The sequence below is a fragment of the Eleutherodactylus coqui genome, chromosome 8 (assembly GCF_035609145.1).
Source record: "Eleutherodactylus coqui strain aEleCoq1 chromosome 8, aEleCoq1.hap1, whole genome shotgun sequence".
NCBI classification, from domain to species: domain Eukaryota; kingdom Metazoa; phylum Chordata; class Amphibia; order Anura; family Eleutherodactylidae; genus Eleutherodactylus; species Eleutherodactylus coqui.
The window spans coordinates 142,397,778-142,410,243 of NC_089844.1; the positions used below are offsets into that span (position 1 = coordinate 142,397,778).

The following is a 12,466-nucleotide window of genomic DNA, read 5'->3' on the forward strand; positions in this document are numbered from 1 at the left end:
GCGTCACCTATTGGATGGCAGCATTCCTGCAAATCAATTCCTAACTAGAGATGAGCGAGCCTACTCGGCCACGCCCCTTTTCCGCCCGAGCGCCGCGATTTTCGAGTACTTCCGTACTCGGGTGAAAAGATTCGGGGGGCGCCGTGGGTGAGTGGGGGGTTGCAGCGGGGAGTGGGGGGGAGAGGGAGAGAGAGGGCTCCCCCCTGTTCCCCGCTGCTACCCCCCAATCCGCCACGCCTCCCCCCGCCCCCCAAATCTTTTCACCCGAGTACAGAAGTACTTGAAAATCGCGATGCTCGATCGAGTAATTACTCGAAACGAGTATACTCGCTCATCTCTATTCCTAACCCTTTACAAAGTGTCTATAGAGCAATGATTGGGAATTTAAAACTAAGCCAGAATCCAAACACATACAGCTGTTTGGGGGGGGGGGGGGGGTTAACGCTCATCAATGTGCAGTAGTATCCTGGCTTGGCTAGTGAGAGGCCTATGATGTGGATACTATAATACTGCCCACTATGTGCAAGAATACAACTGCTATAATACTGCTCCTATGTACAAGAATATAACTACTATAATACTGCTCCCCATGTATAAGAATATAACTACTATAATACTGCCCCCTGTGTACAAGAATATAACTACTATAATACTGCCCCCTATGTACAAGAATATAACTACTATAATACTGCTCCCATGTACAAGAATATAACTACTATAATACTGCTCCTCTGTACAAGAATATAACTGCTACAATACTACCCCCTATGTACAAGAATATGACTACTATAATACTGCTCCCTATGTACAAGAATATAACTACTATAATACTGCCTCCTATGTACAAGAATATAACTACTATAATACTGCCTTCCATGTACAAGAATATAACTACTATAATACTGCCCACTAAGTACAAGAATATAACTACTATAATACTGCTCCTATGTACAAGAATATAACTACTATAATACTGCTCCTATGTACAAGAATATAACTACTATAATACTGCTCCTCTGTGTACAAGAATATAACTACTATAATACTGCTCCTCTGTGTACAAGAATATAACTACTATAATACTGCTCCTATGTACAAGAATATAACTACTATAATACTGCTCCTATGTACAAGAATATAACTACTATAATACTGCCCTATGTACAAGAATATAACTACTATAATACTGCCTCCTATGTACAAGAATATAACTACTATAATACTGCTCCTATGTACAAGAATATAACTACTATAATACTGTTTCTATGTACAAGAATATAACTACTATAATACTGCCCCCTATGTACAAGAATATAACTACTATAATACTGCCCCCTATGTACAAGAATATAACTACTATAATACTGCTCCTAAGTAAAAGAATATAACTACTATAATACTGCCCCCTATGTACAAGAATATAACTACTATAATACTGCTCCTAAGTAAAAGAATATAACTACTATAATACTGCTCCCCATGTACAAGAAGATAACTACTATAATACTGCCCTTATGTATAACTATATGAAGCAGAACATATGTTGGTGGTATTATTGAGTGCAGGACTGTCGGTTACCTGTGGCAGCGCCTGTACCACTGTATCTAGCAGAGCCCGCATTCCGGTGGCCATCTTTAAAAGCTTCAGCACTACAAGGACAAGCAGAAAAGGGGTTAAATAGACATAGTAAAGCCATTACGCCTGTACCTTCTCTACTGCAGGGGAGATTTGATTGAACATTGGACATCTCACCTCGGGCAATTCTCAGCACTCTCATAATGCGGATGATCGTGGGATTGATGGGAAGGGAAGCGTTGATTTCGATCTCCTCCAGTGTGATGCCCATGATGGAGAGCAGCACAATTGCCAGGTCTAGCTGGTTCCACCTGCAAGCAATATTTAGATTTAACAGACAGCCTATTCAATAAAGTGTCCAATACAGCTCCCACAGGGGTTGTTATCCAACTTTTTTTTTTTTTTAATCCAGTAGATTTGCAGTAAAGTTGCATTAGATAATGTATCACTGCAGCCTGGGAGGCCTGTAAACCACCAGACAACCAGGTGCTAACTCCTTTTCCTACGTAAAACCACCAAGAAATGAAAAATCAACCCCTCTACTATTCTAGACCACCAAGGATGAGGGCATTATTCTAGATCAACAGGGAATCAAATGTTAACCCCCTTGTTTATTGTAGACCACAAGGGAATAAATTACTTTTGCTTTCCCCAGACAACCAAGAAAGGCAACATTACCCAAGACCACTAGGGAATCAAATATTAACCCCTTGTCTACTCTAAGCCACATAAGAATATTACTATCACCTTGCCTAGACAAGCAAGGAAGGGGATATTAGCTGAGACCAGCAGGGAATCAAATATTAATCCCTTGTTTATTGTAGACCACTAGGAAATCAAGAATTTACCCCTCCAATGCCCCATACCACCAGGGAATAAAATATTAATACCTGGTCTACCCTTAGCAGTAGGGAATGAAATAATAATCCCTTTACTAACCTAGACCACCACAAAACTCTCATCTTTCTAAGAGCAGACTTTTAAAAATTATAACCCATTTTGTACACTGCATTACAAAGAAAGAGGAATTTACCTTAGACTACCAGGATATCAAACATTAACCCCTCCACTGTCATACACAACCATGGAATAAAATATTAACCACTTGTCTTTGCTAAACCAACAAGGAATAAAATATTCCCTTTTTTACCCTGGACCACCAAGGAAGGGGGCATTGCCCTAGACCACCAGGAATTCAATCATTAAATGTTCACACACAGAAATTTGAAGCTTAAAATAACACAAGACAATCTGAGCAAAGAGATAAATACTTAATCAGTCCGCTGAGCTGAGGAATGTGACAGTTTTATGATGTCTGTTATCTCTCTGCACATAGAAGGAGGTGAAGACACTACCCCTGCAGCACCACCTCTTCGATGGCAACATTCTTACAATCAAATTCTGAATTTTTATGAAAAAAAAAGCAAAAAACAAAAACAATGATTGGGAAGAGGACAATCTTGACTTCCTTCAGACCTTTCATATACTCCACTTATGCAAGAATCCCGGGCTAAGGTTCATTCGGTACCAAACCTCTTTTTTCAAACTCCATTTAAAAGAATGGGGTCCATATTCGCATGAGTTTTGTGAGTCTCGCAATGCGCAAAACTCACGCGAGATTAGCGCTTGTGTGAAACCGGCCTTAGACTGGCTTCACTACCTTAGACCACCAGGGAATAAAATATTCAGCCCTTATCTACCCAGTAAGAGCAAATAATGAATGCAATTTTGACCCCTCTACTGCCCAAGACCACCACTGAATAAAGTATTTAGCAATTGTCGACCCAGAACTAGCATGGAAAAGACTTTTAACTGCTCTACTGCCCTAGACCACCAGGGAACTATTAATTACTTAGGACTTTTTAAGCTACCTATATTTAGGTGGCTGTTATAGTATTTTATTGTAGTATTTATTTTAGTTTTATGGAACAAAACATTTACAAAGTGACATGGGCCCTTTAAGTGTGGCTGCCCCTGTTCGTTATGGAGATAATTGGTTCCAGGTGTATGAATTGCCCCAATAATTGCTGATTACAGGCAGGAATCAATAGTAGTCTTGAAATAACACAAGAAAATCAACAGCTTGTCGATTTTGATAAGATCCGAGCGAGGAGCGAGCTGCTTCCTACTAAATTAATCTTAATAAGCATCAGTTTGACAACTCGGATTCAGAGCATGAGAAGATGATGTATTTAGGCCTCCGAGTGTTAAAGAAAGAACATCAGCTCGTGAATGCATCCTCCTGTCCGAGGCTCACGGATTATCAGACACCCATGTAAATTAGCGTTATTAGCCTCTCGGGCCTTGCCGTGAAGAATTCTAATTAGTACATCAGTTGAGCTCGTCAGGAAAGAAAGATGTGGCCGGGATATCACTATGCGTTCTGATGCTGAGTCACTCATAATGACATTGCTGGGTTGGATATTGCAGCACGGTGGGCAGCTAGTCCTCTGCTAGGGTCTCAGCTCCCATTATTATATGCCATAGGCAAATAAGAGACCCGAAGACTCACTTAACCCCTTAATGATGGGCCCATTTTATGCCTTAATGGCCAACCAGTTTTTCTGGGTTTATTTGTTGTTGCATTCCTAATGCCATAAATTTGTCCATCAACATAGCCATATAAGGGCTTGTTTTTTGCAGGACACATTATATTTTTAATGACATCATTTTGGGGTAGCTAAAATCCAAGGTGACCAGACGTTCCGATTTAGGTGGGACAGTCCTGCTTTGGGACCCTGTGTCTTTTTTTTTAACGTCAACTGTGCAGTTTCAGGTTTTTATTTTTGCAGTACGAATTCTACTTTCTATCTGTACCATTTGATGATCCACATGAGTTTTTAATCACTTTCTGTTGTTTTTTTCTGAGGTGAAGTATACAAAATTAGCTGTTATTTCCACCGTACATGGCAGACCCAGAGTATAAGTACTATAATACTGGCCAGAGTTCTTCTTCAAGCTTCCATGTGCCATTGCAACCCATCAGAACCCTGTGATCGCCAATCAGGGCTGTGATGCGTGATAGAAGTAGCACCCTACCTCTGCTAGCCTTTTATATGCCATGGTGGCATTGACCACAGCATGTAAAGGGTTAAGCAGTGGGGATCAGCGATTCCTCCGGTCCCCGCTGTTTGAGCAAGTGCCAGATTGATATCTGACAGCTGAGCACCTGCTTCCTCTGACATAGGAGACCCATGCCAGGCTTCTGGCCTGCACATGCACCAGAATAGGGCCCCTTACTGGCTGCTGTAGAAAGGCATATGTGGAGTCGCTAAGGGGTTAAGCCTTCACTTTAGCGAAAACACATTATTTTACGCCTGCCTCCTCACCTGATTGCCGGTCACACTCTGAAGATCTCCAGTGTGCATTACAGCCACTTCCCTGCCATGCAACCCCCTGTCTGATGCTTTGCAAACACCATCTTGGGAGTGAAATATTTTACCTTTACTTTCAAATAAATCCCATGATGCATCAGCACTGCATTAGCTGAGGTTATACCATTTCTGCTTGCTGGGGGAAAAGTTTAATCATAATTACCTTCTATATTCACCTACATAAGCTACAGACCATAAATGTACAGTCAGGAGGATGAGCTGTGATCTCCTCTTCTATAACTGTGTAACAGGAGCTGTGTGATCATCATGAGTAACTGTAACAGGAGTGCCTGTGTCCCACTTAAAAGCAGTTTCTATGGTAATCCCATGCAACAGGATCACACAGACTGAGAAACTGACTAGAAAATGAATTCATAACCCCAAGCAGCTCTGAGCTAATTAGAATTGAGATCACATGACTATTTGAAGAAGAAAAAAACAGGAGTTTCAGACAAAAAGAAATAACACAGGTAACACTAGTTCACGTATATATACTAGAGGATAGCTATATAGTGAATGAATTAAAATAATCACTATAGTGGCCCTTTAAAGAGCGAAACTCAAAATATATAGTAAAGCCCTCTATTATTGCAGTGAGCACAGTATGCTAATCACATCCCTGGAGTAACCAGGGCAGAGTAGAGGCCTCCTGGACTCATAGAGTCAGTCACTGCTTGGATCATGACCGGTGTTCCTTAGTTCAGTGTTCCCCAACTCCAGTCCTCAGGGACCGCCAACAGGTCATGTTTTCGGGATTTCCTCAGTGTTGCACAGGTGATGTAATTATTGTCAGTGCCTCAGACATTCCACAGGTGTTCTTACCATAGGATATCCTGAAAACATGACCTGTTGGTGGTCCCTGAGGACTGGAGTTGGGGACCCCTGCCTTAGTTGACACTTCCTGTGCTTGTGACATTAGCAGTAGCCCAACCATGCTCCTTCCAGCTCCACCCCAGGGACTCCACTGGAAATGATTAGCATACTGTGTGTGTGGCAATAAAAGTACATTTTTGGCAATTTTAAAAAGAACACATGTAGACTTCAATTTAAAAGTACTAAACCATCATACCCTCCATTTATTGACTAAAAACTGCTGACAGGGTCCCTTTAACATGTTGGAGATCCTGGTAGTAAGTGTTCAGTTCTCCTGCAGCGCCACCACTGGGCTAATGAAGCATTACACAATTCTCTCTGAAATCAATGTACTGCATGAATGTGCTGAGTCCTCCAGAAGGACATCTACTCTTAGTGCCACTTAATGAAGGTGACATCGCGACAATTGTTGAACAGGAACTGACGGACGTTCATCCTGGCTTCAGCAAAGGTCGTGGCACCGGAGACCAAATCGTGAACCTGCGCTGCATCATGGAGAAGACCTGGGAGTATCCAAAGGATGTGTACATGTGTTTCATCGACTGCAGCAAGTTGTTGAAAATGACGAGCTTTGGAAGTGTCTGAAGAAAATGGGCGTCCCAGAACATACTGAACAGCTTATAAGGTTACTCTACAACAATCAAGAAGCAACAGTCAGGACGGCTTATGGAAACACGGATTGGTTCGGAATCGGGAAAGGCGTACGGCAAGGCTGCGTTCTATCACCTGTCCTTTTCAATCTGCACACAGAAACGATCATGAGGCGATGCAATCTGGACGAATCAGAAATCAGAGCCAGAACCGGTGGCAGAAATGTCAACAACCTCCGGTATGCAGGTGATACCACCCTGTCAACAACCTCCGATATGCAGATGACACCACCCTGTCAACAACCTCCGATATGCAGATGACACCACCCTGTCAACAACCTCCGATATGCAGATGACAGCACCCTGTCAACAACCTCCGATATGCAGATGACACCACCCTGCTTGTGGGAAGTGAAAGGGACCTGGAATACCTTATCCAACGAGAGCAAAAGGAAAGCGAATGCTTGCGACTGTAACTCAACAGCAAGAAAACGGAAGTCATGACCGCGGTAAGCAACGGTACAGTGAACAAAAAAATTAACAACGAAGAAGTCTCGAGTCGGTCCAAGATTTCATCTTCCTTTGATCCAGAATCGATTGCAACGGGCAATCTGGACCTGGGATCAAGTGACGGATTACACTTGGTAGGAATGCAATACAAGGAGTCGAAAAGATCTGGAAAAGCAAGGATATTAGCATTGCAACAAAAACTGGACTGGTCAATGCAATTTCCTTTCCCATAACGACGGATGGTTGTGAAGGTTGGACGCTCAGGAAAACAGACAGAAGGAAAATTGATGCGCTTGAACTATGGTGCTGGAGGAGAATGATGGAGATACCTTGGACCGCCATGACAACGAACAAGGTAGTGTTAGATCGCGTCTAACCGAAAATATCACTAGAGGGCAAAATCATCAAACAGCGGCTCTCTTTTTTTGGCCACGTGATGCGCGAACTCACTGGAAACAGGACTGATGCTCAGCAAGGTCAGTGGGAAGAGAAGATCAGGACGACAAAGAACAAGATGGCTAGATACAATCAAGGCCACCACCAACATGTCAATCACCGAACTGAAAGAAGCCGTGAAAGACAGGAATGTGTGGAGAACATTGATCCATAGAGTGACCGAAGGTCGGATGCGACTGAACAAATACTCATAATCATTAATGAAGGTGATGAAACTTAGTCCATCTGCAGGAAATTCTAGGGCTTTATTAAATTAGTATTGATGGGCTGTTATTAGGTTTAGGCATGTGGCTCATCACAACATATGATTTTACCTCTGTTATTCCTGTGGAGCCAATAGTAGTAGGTTCCCCTTTTAGTGGCCCCTATAGTAATCATGCCCCCTCTTAATAACCCCTATAGTAATAAGGCCTCCTCTCAGTGACCTCTTTAGTAATAACGACGCCTCTCAGTGGCCCCTATAGTAATCATGCCCTCTTTACTGGCCTCAATAGTAATAATGCCCATTTAGTGCCCTCTATAATAATAGTGTCACCTTAATTACCCCAGTAGTAATAGGGACTTCCTTTCTGGCCCCAATAATAATAAGGCCCCCTTCTTTGTGCCCTTTTATCCCCTGTACATCCGAGTTGGCAGCACACCATGAAGTACTTTTGCTCACTATCTAGCCTGCGTCCAGCCGCTGATGGCGTAATCAGATTCTAACCCCTTCCCTTGACATCTGCAAATTAGTAAAAACATTGGAGCCCAGTAGGAACAAGCCTTTCAAGAATTGACATCAATATACTTGAAAAGTAGCAGATCCTGCAGCTACGGGCAAAATGTACTTAAAAAGAACCTGAAGAAACCTCCCTAAAACGATTTGTTTATGGCAGACAAGTATGGCTGGCCTTGGCTCTATCCTAGAAAGCACCGACAGATGCCATAAAGCAGGCACATAATTGTGATGGATGCCAGGCGGGCTCCATGTACTAATGCAGCACTTTTCATCTTTTTTCCTCTGGCTGTAGGTGATGCCGGCGGAGTCCTGTAGGTTTTGATAATCTGAGCATTACTCATCTCACTTTACAAATCTCAAGTATTTATTCACAGCATTTACCATCTCAAGGTGTTTTTTCGGGGCACGCACTAAACCCAGTCACTGCATACAGCGCTCTGGTGATATGCCTCTCTGCTTTACAAATAATTAACCCCTTAGGGAAGAAGCTTTTTCTCATTATTCCATTTGTTTTTTCCTCTCCCCTTTTAAAAAAATCGTAACTCCTTTATTTACCCATCGACGCACTGCATGAGGGCTTGTTTTTTTGCAGGACAAGTTGTATTTTTCAGTGGTTCTATTTAATGTAGCATATAATGTAATAAAAAACTTTAAAAAAAAATCAAAGTGAAGAGAAATGGAAAAAAATTGAAATTCCGCCATCTTTCCGTTTCTACGGCGCACAAACTGCAACAAAAATGGCCTGATAACTTTATTCTATGGGTCAGTACGATTACTACAATACCAAACTTAGGGCTCATGCCCATGGCCGTGACGGGCTCTGCAAGCGGAATACCGCAGCGGAGTCCATCACAGCGCCCCCGCAAGGAACCCATACTTACCTCCCAGATCCGCTGTGCATGACGCGCCAGTGGGCGGGGAAGCGTATTCACGCTATACTTCCGCTGTGCTACAGCAGAAGTATAGTGTGACGGCCATTTTCCTTTGACTATAATGGAAGTCGGCTGCACATATTCCCGCTGCAAATACAACATGCCGTGGGTTATTTCACGCTGCGAAATTCCACGGTGGAATTCCGCAGCGTGAACATTCAGCTATTAGGTTCAGTAGAACCTAATAGTTGCGGTGTAACGCTGCAGATTTCCGGCCGTGGGCAATAGCCCTTATATAGTTTTTCTTTGCTGTACTACTTGTTTTTTTTTTCACATTTTTTAAAAATTATTTCCTGCTACCATCTTCTGCACACAATAACTTTTTTATTTTTCCGTCGACATAGTTGGGCTAATTTTTTGCGGGACGTCCTGTAGTTTGTGTTGATACCATTCTGTGGTACGTATGACTGTTTGATTGCTTTCTGGGTTTCTTTATTTTTTGACAAAGTTGATTGTGCAGGGAAAAAATGCGTAACTTTGATAGATCTGACTTTTACGGACGCAGTGATACCAAACATGTTTTTTTGTTTTATTAGTTAGGTTTTTTAAGGCTAACTATGGCAAAAGGATTTTTATTATTAAACTTTTCTTACTTTTTAAAAATAATTAGTAGAGATGAGCCAGCATGCTCGAAAGTACTCGTTACTCGAGCGAGCACCACTGTGGTGCTTGCGAAAATTTCACCCTCTCCATTGTCTTCAACGGAGCCGCCGAATGAATGACAGGTGAGAGCTGCCTGTGATTGGCTGAACTCCTCAGCCAATCACAATCAGCTCTTTCAGCAGGCAGGGATTTTAAATGCCCGCCTGCTGATAGCACAGCACTACAGAGTCGGGGACAGCGCAGAGAAGAAACGGCTGAGCCCCGGCAGCTGAAGGGAGGTGAGTATGTATTTTTTTTCTTTTTTACACTACTTTTACTGGATTTTCAGGGAGCGGCTTATATTTAAAGCCCTTCCGGGAAATCCATTGAGGAGGAGCCAGCAGCAGGATCCTCTACCGCAGCTGTCATGAGTGACAGCTGCGGTAGGGATTTGAAGAATTCCTCTGCTTCATCTGTCACAGATGTGGCAGATGTAGCAGCAGGGAATTCTTTTTACTAGCAGAGATGAAGAAAACATCTGCCGCATGCTGCAAATGTGTTCTTCATCTCCGTGGGAAACACGGCAGGGGCGGATCGGTAAGTTTTGGTTTTTTTTTTTAACACTAAAATCCTTGGTTTTCAGGGAAGAACTTATATGTAAAGCCCTTCCATGAAAAACAATGCAGGGGTGCCGGCAGACCATTGTTTTCAATGGAGCCGCCAGCAGCAACCACAGCTCCATTAAAAAATGCTTGGTTCCCATTGACTTCAATGGGATTAGTTACTTGAAACGAGCTCTCGAGAATTAGAAAAAGCTCGGCACGAGTAATGAGCACCTGAGCATTTTGGTGCTCGCTCATCTCTAATAATTAGTGAAACTTTATTGATCTTGCTTTTAATTTTTTATATATTGATTTCAAACACGCTGTAAAAAATAATAGAGGGCAATTTAAAAAGGGGCAGTATTATACTAGTTCTCTTCTTCTACAATGGGTACAGTATTACAGCACTTATATCCTTCTACATAGCGATAGCATTATACTAGTTCTATTCTTGTACATAGGGGAGCAGTATTATAGTAGTTATATTCTTGTACATAGGGGGCAGTATTATAGTAGTTATATTCTTGTACATAGGAGCAGTATTATAGTAGTTATATTCTGGTACATAGTGGGCAGTATTATAGTAGTTATATTCTTGTACATAGGGGGCAGTATTATAGTAGTTATATTCTTGTACATAGGAGCAGTATTATAGTAGTTATATTCTTGTACATAGGGGGCAGTATTATAGTAGTTATATTCTGGTACATAGGGGGCAGTATTATAGTAGTTATATTCTTGTACATAGGGGGCAGTATTATAGTAGTTATATTCTTGTACATAGGAGCAGTATTATAGTAGTTATATTCTTGTACATAGGGGGCAGTATTATAGTAGTTATATTCTTGTACATAGGGGGCAGTATTATAGTAGTTATATTCTTGTACATAGGGGGCAGTATTATAGTAGTTATAGTCTTGTACATAGGGGGCAGTATTATAGTAGTTATATTCTTGTACATAGGAGGCAGTATTATAGTAGTTATATTCTGTCCATAGGAGGCAGTATTATAGTAGTTATATTCTTGCACATAGGGGCAGTATTATAGTAGTTATATTCTTGTACATAGGGGGCAGTATTATAATAATTATATTCTTGTACATAGGAGGCAGTATTATAGTAGTTATATTATTGTACATAGGAGGCAGTATTATAGTCGTTAGATTCTTGTCCATGGGAGGAAGTACTATAGTAGCTATATTCTTGTACATAGGGGGCAGTATTATAGTAGTTATATTCTTGTACTTGGGCGGCTGTATTATAGTAGTTATATTCTTGTACATAGGAGGCAGTATTATAGTAGTTATATTCTGTCCATAGGAGGCAGTATTATAGTAGTTATATTCTTGTACATAGGAGCAGTATTATAGTAGTTATATTCTGGTACATAGGGGCAGTATTATAGTAGTTATATTCTTGTACATAGGGGACAGTATTATAGTAGTTATATTCTTGTACATAGGGGTCATTATTATAGTAGTTATATTCTTGTACATAGGGGACAGTATTATAGTAGTTATATTATTGTACATAGGAGGCAGTATTATAGTAGTTATATTCTTGTACATAGGAGCAGTATTATAGTAGTTATATTCTTGCACATAGGGGCAGTATTATAGTAGTTATATTCTTGTACATAGGAGGCAGTATTATAGTTGTTATATTTTTGTACATAGGGGGCAGTATTATAGTAGTTATATTCTTGCACATAGGAGCAGTATTATAGTAGTTATGTTCCTGTACACAGGGGGCAGTATTATAGTAGTTATATTATTGTACATAGGAGGCAGTATTATAGTAGTTATATTCTTGTCCATAGGAGGCAGTATTATAGTAGTTATATTATTGTACATAGGGGCAGCATTATAGTAGTTATATTCTGGTACATAGGGGACAGTATTATAGTAGTTATATTCTTGTACATAGGAGTAGTATTATAGTAGCTATATTCTGGTACATAGGGGACAGTATTATAGTAGTTATATTCTTGTACATAGGGGGCAGTATTATAGTAGTTATATTCTTGTACATAGGGGGCAGTATTATAGTAGTTATATTCTTGTACATAGGGGGCAGTAATATAGTAGTTATATTCTGGTACATAGGGGGCAGTATTATAGTAGTTATATTCTTGCACATAGGAGCAGTATTATAGTAGTTATATTCTTGTGTATAGTGGACAGTTTCGTTGTGGTTATATTATTGTGCATAGGTAGCAGTAATATAAAAGAGCAGATTTCAGTCTCTTTCTATT

At 40.9% G+C, this 12,466-nt stretch overlaps 1 protein-coding gene across 4 annotated transcripts in view; it reads right to left on the bottom strand.

Annotated features, from left to right (window-relative positions):
- The window catches only part of CACNA1H (calcium voltage-gated channel subunit alpha1 H), a 490,224-nt gene that overhangs the window by 28,502 nt on the left and 449,256 nt on the right, over positions 1–12,466 (bottom strand). For all 4 annotated transcript variants that reach the window (XM_066576606.1, XM_066576607.1, XM_066576605.1 and 1 more), the window contains exons 28-29: positions 1,753–1,886; positions 1,579–1,649 (exon numbers count right to left, since the gene is read on the bottom strand). In XM_066576606.1, coding sequence (XP_066432703.1) covers positions 1,579–1,649; positions 1,753–1,886 — 205 coding nt within the window. The remainder of the gene's footprint in view (positions 1–1,578; positions 1,650–1,752; positions 1,887–12,466) is intronic.